At 39.6% G+C, this 7,927-nt stretch overlaps 2 protein-coding genes across 2 annotated transcripts; one reads left to right on the top strand and one right to left on the bottom strand.

Moving 5' to 3' along the window:
• Nucleotides 1–1,448: 1,448 nt before the first annotated feature.
• Nucleotides 1,449–2,980, top strand: LOC103945694. Its single transcript, XM_009356293.3, has 2 exons — nucleotides 1,449–1,811; nucleotides 2,553–2,980. The coding sequence occupies exons 1-2, from the start codon at nucleotides 1,532–1,534 to the stop codon at nucleotides 2,735–2,737; spliced, it is 465 nt and encodes a 154-aa protein (XP_009354568.2). The 5' UTR covers nucleotides 1,449–1,531; the 3' UTR covers nucleotides 2,738–2,980.
• A 307-nt stretch (nucleotides 2,981–3,287) lies between these two features.
• On the bottom strand, nucleotides 3,288–5,334 carry LOC103945695. Its single transcript, XM_048588707.1, has 2 exons — nucleotides 4,402–5,334; nucleotides 3,288–4,027 (listed from the first exon to the last, which is right to left on the bottom strand). Exons 1-2 carry the CDS (start codon nucleotides 5,332–5,334, stop codon nucleotides 3,449–3,451), a joined length of 1,512 nt encoding a protein of 503 aa, XP_048444664.1. The 3' UTR covers nucleotides 3,288–3,448.
• Between the last annotated feature and the right edge of the window lie 2,593 nt (nucleotides 5,335–7,927).

Here is a 7,927-nt window from a genome sequence, read left to right as displayed (position 1 = left end):
TTAAAAAGCGATATATAGCAAACATGGTCATAAGCGCTTTCGGTGTTCTAAAAGCACTTTATGGCCTTAAGTCACTATTTTCCAACTTAGCCATCTTCAACACAATCAAATCAGAACTCCCATCATTACCTTTGAAGACTCATTAGGGACTTAAAGGGAATCTTTCTATTCCTAAAGAAATTTGCCTCCAATGTGAGAGTCCTTAGACCATAAATCTAAGGTGTTTACATTTTTATGTGATAATTTGATTAGGTGCAATTTTTTGGTTGTGTTAACTTTTTTGAATTAATTAAAAACTACATTGTCGTAAAAAAAATTTGTGCACATTTAGACAAACAAAAATTCAAATTTTGACACCAAACTTTTTTCTTCACAATAACGTGACTAAAATGGCTCCATTATGGGATTAGTCATGATCAATTATTTCTGATTCAGAAAAGATTTTAACTCTGCAATAATTAGATTAGATTTTCTTATCTTAAGCATGACATAGAGCAACATCTTCTTCAATTCAGTAATTCCACCTTTGGTTGGAGCCTGACTTGAACCCTCCATCAAGGGATAAAATAAATCAAGAAACTAAGCAAAACGAATTATGTAAAATGAGAGAATTGAGGATAAGTGATGAAGTTGCGGTAAATTTTGCAATAATAAAACAAAGAGAGAGGGCAACATGTGTGCAAGGGGCCCACAGCTGACGATGCGAGAGTAATGCTTAGCTGTGAGTGGTCTGCGCGTTCATCACAGATGCTTTGCAGCTTTCATGTGGCAGGCTCAAAATTTTTATACACATTTTGGAGCCCTTTACTATAGTGTCTTGTCTCATACACTTAGGAAAGCTTGTACCTCCTAAACTAGGCTTGTACGATTGTAGGGACTAGATATGGAGCACCACTGTCCGGCGGAGAAAGAGTCATCCGATTTTAGAAGAAATACATTTAAGCGCTTAGCTTGTCGATTGAACGTATTTTTGAGTTTTCATAAATAACTGTCATTCGCCTAGCTTGGCTCGGCCTGGTGCAACTCTACTTTATGTTGATTGGATTATTCTTGCTTGTTCTTCGCTTTAGACTTTTTGGTTTAGGTTAGCTCAAGTGGTGAAGGAAGGTGATATACATATTAGAATTTTGACAAAATCCAAATTTGACTCCCTCCAATATACAGTAAGATAAAGTTAGTACTAACCCATCATCACAATAAGGTTCATCTCTTTAACAAACTTAAAATTTCATTTGACGCAGAACAGGAAATAGTGGGAAAGGGCAAAGAATTTGGGTGTCCATAGAAAATTAGAAATGAAAGTGGGGCGTGTCTGTGTTCATCTTATATTGGGCCCTTGGCCCAATTGCCCCAAACAAAGAAAAGAAAACTCCTAGAAGTCGCCGACCTATTAACTCACGTGCAACGCACGTGATGAAGACTTCATTCCCGCCCAAAGTCGTTGAAAATCCTCAGTCCCAAGAAACCCAAATCGCGACCCTCAGAAATTCAGAGTCCCACAAATTCTCGGTCACAATTTTCACAACCCAAAATGCAGCAGAGATTTTGGTTGCCTTACTCCTCTCGGGTACCCGAAGATCAAGCTTTTGCGACTGTCAGCGGCGGCGCACCTTCGCAGCAGCAGCAGCCACAGCTGAAGCACCACCACAACAGCACTCCAAGAGCCAGCGCGGATGAACTCCCCGTCTACTACCCGCGATCCAGCACGGGAAAGAAAGAGGGTTCTTCAAGATCGGTGGAGAAGTGGGTCCATGCCATTCCGGTGATCGTGTTCTTCTGCCTCTTCGTGCTCTGGTGGTTCTCCGTCTCAGGTATTGCAAATTCCGACACGAAATTTGGGTTTCTTGGTTTTATCTGCTTGATTTCTTTGATGGGTTCCTTATTAATTCTGTTTCTGAAGATAAATTTCTGTAGTTCTGTTTAGTTAGATGGGAACTTTCTGTTTAATCTGAAATTTATTTCTTTGGGGAATTGGTCCTTTCTGTATATGAATTATGAGTTTTTTGCTAGACATGTGATTTCTGTAACGGGGTCAAAAATTTCGATCTCTTCAGGTTCTCTGCCTGATTTCTTTGATGGGTTTATGTTATTGTTTCTTGATAAATGCTTATTTGATGTCTACTTCATAATTCATTCTGTTTGTGAAAACAAGTTACCATTTGGGGAAAAGGGTACTTTATTGCTCCGAACTTCGTTTCTTGGGAGGAAATTTTGAGAAATTGCTTCGATTCTTTTGAAATCGCTACTTTTGTATATGACTATGGGGTGGTTGTTCTGGCTTGAAAATTTGGACAAAGTTTCAATCTCTTGGTCTTTATTGGTTTTGCTTGTTTCGATTTCTTGTTCATTACGTTTGTGAATATAAATTACCATTTGGGGAAATGGGGTATCGTTCATTTGCTCTAAACTGGTTTATCGGGAAAGAAAATTGAGTTATTTCTTTGATTCTTTAAGAAAATGATACCTCCGAATATGATTATGTGGTTGTTTGTGTAAGTGAGAGGAATTTAATCTTTTCTGATCAACTATCTGTTGCCTTTATTCGAAAACAGTAAAAGTGGCGAGCATTGACGGAAGAATTACATCTGTAGTCGAAACTGAGATACCGCTCCTTCTCAATGAGACTCGAATTGATATTGCAATCCTGGCAGCCTTGGCCATGTCACCAGTCGCCACAGTTCCTCAGAATCTCACGGTCAACAATGCAACTGAAGTTCCAAGTGGTGAGCAAAACTGAATGATGACCAATTTTCTTTTCACTACAGTAAAACAGCTTCACGAATCTATTTTTGTCAATCTTGTAAACAACTTAGAACTGCGATTCATGCGAAGCTAGGAGAAGACGTTCATAGATGTATCTGCTTGATACGCTGAATGCACTGGCAAGGAACTTGTCGTAGTTAGGCTTTACAGAGATAACAACGGTGAATAGTGTACTCGGTTCAAATTTACATAAAAAGTAAGAACAATGAATTTCCAATTCGTAGCTGTCTGATTTCACCATTGATGATATTTTATGAACTTTCTATTGAAGCTAAATTTAACAAGGGACCTTTTCGTATTCTATTCCCATCAAAACTTGCCATTTGATTTTATTCCTATAACCCTCTAAAGTCTCGGACCACGGGAAGCAGAACCAGATACAAAAATAGATCAAGGAGAGATGTTTCCCTATTCCTACAAGCCTCTACAACTCACTAACCTCACCTACTCTGCAGTTGTCGATCAATAAGTACATGGTCGAGTTCTTCTGCGATGGAAGAATTCTACAACAATCTCTCCTCGGTGACTGCAAAAGGAAGTTTCTTTCAGTTAGAAATGGAATTATGAACGAAATATATGAGGATAGTATTAGGATCAATGTGAGTGCGGTAAAACCAGTAACCCTAATTCATAATTTTGCTTGATACATGCTTTTATGTGTTGTAAAAGAAACGATGCGTTGGAGTTATGGGTCAAATTTCATGTGCTGGAAAAATCGTACCTTTTCCCAACGAAGAGGATCCGGCCTTTTTAAGACTACGATGGAATCAACTACCTCTGGTGACGCCATTTTCCATCGGCAGTGAGGAATGGGAGATTTGTGACGAGTGTAGTAGCCAATAATTTTCTTTCCACCCTGATCATACTGCGTTGAGCTCAAGTAAAAAATGAAGGGTTTCTGACATGGGTGCTTGGGCACAGGCCTTGTGTTGAATGCATATGCTGTGTAATCAGCTCTTCTATACCAATTCAGAAAGGTTCTTGAGGGCGTCTCTAGTTCTCTCGGAGACATGATTCCCCTAATGATTTGAACTACATAGCCCCATGAAACAGAGATGGACCAGTATCGATCTTTATCGTAGCAGATTGATTGCTGCATTATACTAGCCGAGTCGAGCTTGACGGATTGGAATAGATGATGAAGCGCTTTCCCTCGACTCATGTGCGGGAAAACTGGTTCAACTACATCAAGGTGGTGAAGTGACACCATAGGAGTCACAGGATGTGCACTCAGAAGGCCTAGTAGGTCTCCATACACATCGTACTGCACAAGCACAAGAAACAGAGTTCATAGTTTGTATTTGCAAGTTATTTCAACAATTCTTGCATACCAAGAAATGTAAAATGACATCTGAAACTCCATCACATTCAATTTCATTGATGAAAAATCCACAAAAATGAAGCCAGAAAATGGCTGATGCAAAATACTTGATAAGAATGTAACACACTAGTACTAGAATCACAAAATTCTGGTCACCAAATGTAGCAGATGACACAGTCGTAAATAAACAAATGAAACATTTCCTCGTCATTCGGGATCCAAAGTTTTCGGATTCAAGCAATACTCAGAAAAAAAGGAGAAAAACACAGATCAGTTGCCAATTTTCAAACATTTTTCATGTTTTGTTTCCCTCTTACCTGATGAAATCCAGTTTCCTTGGTAAGTGGCACGCCTAGTTCAGCCATACAAGCCTGCATTCGATCATCACTGCCATATAATGCGGGATAGCGCTGAATGCACCGGTCCTGCATCTTTTCCAATTCCACTGCCAAGGGATAACTTATAGCAAAACCTCCTCCACCATACGCCATAGAATACGAGAAAAATATGTTCTGAATATGACTCTCCGACGAGCTTCCCACGTAATAAAATTGCGTGTGGTCATACTTGTTGAGAATCCTCACCACATTTTCCACGATGAAAACCGTGTCATCATCCCCCATCACAAACCATCTCACATCCTTCACTCCAAGCCTCAATGTCTCCGAAACCACCCTTGAAATCCTCAATGCAGATCGCCGCCCCTGACGATTCACGTACTTAAATCCGCTTGTGTCTCCTGAAATCCGAATCTCGGGTAGCCCCTCACTTCTTCTAGCCCTTACCCTTTTGTCCAACCAAACTACCCCTCTAGTCTCGTTAGGCCTCCACCAAACTTTGATGTATTCCTTCCTCTTCTGCCACAAATTTGACGAAGCAGCTATCCCGAACATAATGTGTTTAAGCTCCGTGTCGTATCCCTGAGGCTTTTGATAAAGTGCAGCCACTTGTGGGGATTCTTCGTCGCCTTCTTTGTGGTCCTTCCCGAGTTTGAGATCAGCTGAAGTAGTGACATTGGAGATGGATTCCAGGTTCCGTTCGGTGGAGGGATCTACGGCGGTGGTTGGACAATCTTGGTGGTCGTAGAGAAGGCGGTTGGAGTAGTAGAGGACGTAGAGAACAGAAACGGTGAGGAGAACCCAAGTGAGGGTGGCTCTGAAGCCTATCATTAGAGGAGCCACTAGTGCTGGTGACGATTTCTTTTCGGAGTCTTGGAGTTTGTGGTTGCTGTTGGTGCTGCTACCTCCCATTTCTGTTGAGTTTGGTTTCAAGAAAGGAGGTGAGAGAGAGAGAGAGAGAGAGAGAGAGAGAGAGAGGGAGGGAGGGGGCTGTGTGTTGTGTCCTAGAGTTTGTTATGGAATGAACGAAATTGACTGCGAGGAAGTTGGAAGTTTATTGACCCTTCTGCCTAAATGACACATATTGATCATGTCTAAATTGCTAGGAGAAGGAAAAATTGTATGGTTTGTGGGAGAGCAGGCAGTTTTAATGAGAAATATTTTTGGACACCAACCTCTTTCTCATGAAGATTTTGGTCTTATGATTTGTAACCGAAAAGAAAAACATTGGTCATATGATTAGCAAAATTTGGGTGGGCATGGCATGTTAAGTGACAAATGTTGTCACGTGTTATAAGTATTTTGTGTTTTAATAACTCAAATTTTGTAACTTGTGAACTGAATTGGACCTACCACTTGGTGTGCTAGGTGAAAATGGCACTCTCCACTCCAGTCTTCTTCAATAGAATTGTAGGATTCAGGTCCTCTCCGGATCCGTGGCTCCAGATACTGAGGACCAAGTCATATTAGCTGTTTGATTCAGATCTTGCGGTCGGATTTTGATTTAATTTATTTCCCTTCTTCTTCCACTTTCTTTTCCTCCCTCTTCCTATTTCTTCCTCTTTGTCTCTGTCTCTCCCCCTCGTCTGAGTCTTCTCTCCCAAATCTCAATACCAGAGAGAAAACCCAGAAGCCACCAACCACACAACTTTGCTTTCCGTATTGCTTGAAGATGTAAAATGTTTGTATTATCGTATTGTGATTTTGAACAATTGATCAGGTTGAATCTTGTTTGAACATATTCATTTTAGTCATATATTGTGGCAATATAAACAGAGAACGTTCCATTTTGCATGTTATTATTACAGGAAAAGTGACTGATAGATGGGCATGGTCCGCCTTGAGCCCACAAGAACTCAGAAATCTCTTTTCTTTGCCTTTTGGACCTTTTGTTCTTTTGGTTATGAAGCAATCTAGAGCCCCCCAAAATCACCTCAAGTCCTTGAGCTATCACTGTGCCAAAAAGTTGAAAAAAGCCCATTTTTTAGTTTGGGCCATCACCCAACAATCCCATATAATGACGGGAAAGTGACACAGAGATAAAAGAAATAGCTGAGAGACTTTTTTTGGTGTATCTAGTGTTTTTTACGTTTTAACCGTTAAATCTTTATTTAAAAATGTCAAACTCTTTCTGGCTTTGTGAAAAGATCCCTCTCATTAGATTATCATGACCCCTACATTTCCGCTTTTCAAAAGGCGATCTGAAAGAAGAATTCAAAAAGTGACAAGGCTGCGAGAAAAAACCTAAGAAGGAAGTTTCGTGAAAGACATAAAATACAGGATACTCCGGAGCACCTAAAATATTTTGAAGCTGCAATCCCAGTGTGACATCAGACAACCCAAGTTGGTTCGTAGCTGTGTAACTTCTCTTTACAACGTTATAGCAACACATGGCGGCATGACTCCCATGCTCTCTCTCTCTCTCTCTGAGGCAATCACAATCGTTGGGAGGGACCATGTTCTGGGGCTGATTTTTCTATCTGCCAGAGAGACTAGGGGTTGGGGCCAACCAAGGAAAGGGTCAGCACTTGAGCATGAGGGGAGGTTGTGTCGTCTGATGTGATCCCATCAGGCCGTGAACGGATAAGATGTCTCTGTGTGAAAAGTTTGTTCACGTGGTTCTAGGGCCTACCACATGTGTGAGTACCACAGAATTAAAGGTGAGTATCATATACTTCCCTGGAAAAAGCAGAAATCTCACCCCAGCTTAAATTTGATATTAAGTTAACAAAAACTTACGCTTATTTTTAGCTACACTTCTTAGAATTCGATTTCAATTTTATTTTACTTTTTGTAATTTAAAGATTATCATTTTATTTTTTGAAATTTAAAATTCACTTTACTTTGTCCCTTTGTCCTTTAGCACTCGATTTTGATCACATTTTGCTCTCTGAAACTTGAAAATCGTCTTTATAAAACTTAAAATTCGCTCCATATTACCTTAGATCTATTAATTTTTTATGTGGGTTGGATTTGAGTGCGCCATGCTAATCAATTTATTTATATTTTATCTTTTTCATCTCTTCAATTTCTTTTAAACTTAACATTCTCTGATTGTTTGAACTGTGGCATAGTCTTATTGGGTGTTAGGTCCCACTTATGTTTTAGGAGGTTACTTATAAGTTTTCGGGAGAAAAGTGAGTTCACATATCAAAGTAGTACGAATTTTGAGTTTCAGAGAGTAAAGTGATAACTTTTCAATTATAACGGGCACAGTGAAATCAAAATAGAGTTACAGGAGCGTAACTAAAAATAAGCCAAAAATTGATAACTTAAAAGGTTGTGCTTATTGAAGAGAAATGTATGCAGCTAGCCACTTCTTGTTCGGATCTGCCAAGGTTTGTAACTCACGTTTTGGCAATGGATTTCAAACCAAAAACATCTCTCTCTATTCCCCAAGAATCAAGTTCTATATATAACATGGGGTTTTTTTTATATGGATCCAAAGTAACTAAAAATTGGACCTATTTCAAAAGTCAAAAGTCACTAAAAATTGGACCTATTT

The sequence above is a fragment of a genome, unplaced genomic scaffold, assembly GCF_019419815.1.
Source record: "Pyrus x bretschneideri cultivar Hongxiangsu unplaced genomic scaffold, Pyrus_bretschneideri_v1 Contig29, whole genome shotgun sequence".
NCBI classification, from domain to species: Eukaryota; Viridiplantae; Streptophyta; class Magnoliopsida; order Rosales; family Rosaceae; genus Pyrus; species Pyrus x bretschneideri.
The sequence above is the reverse complement of the archived record's forward strand: the minus strand, read 5'-3'. Positions and strand labels throughout refer to the sequence as shown.

Coding starts and splice junctions, on each gene's coding strand:
- LOC103945695 (XM_048588707.1), bottom strand. CDS start 5,334: ATGGGAGGTAGCAGCACCAACAGCAACCACAAACTCCAAGACTCCGAA. Junction 4,028..4,401: donor AGGAAACTGGATTTCATCAG/GTAAGAGGGAAA, acceptor GTGCTTGTGCAG/TACGATGTGTATGGAGACCT.
- LOC103945694 (XM_009356293.3), top strand. CDS start 1,532: ATGCAGCAGAGATTTTGGTTGCCTTACTCCTCTCGGGTACCCGAAGAT. Junction 1,812..2,552: donor CTGGTGGTTCTCCGTCTCAG/GTATTGCAAATT, acceptor ATTCGAAAACAG/TAAAAGTGGCGAGCATTGAC.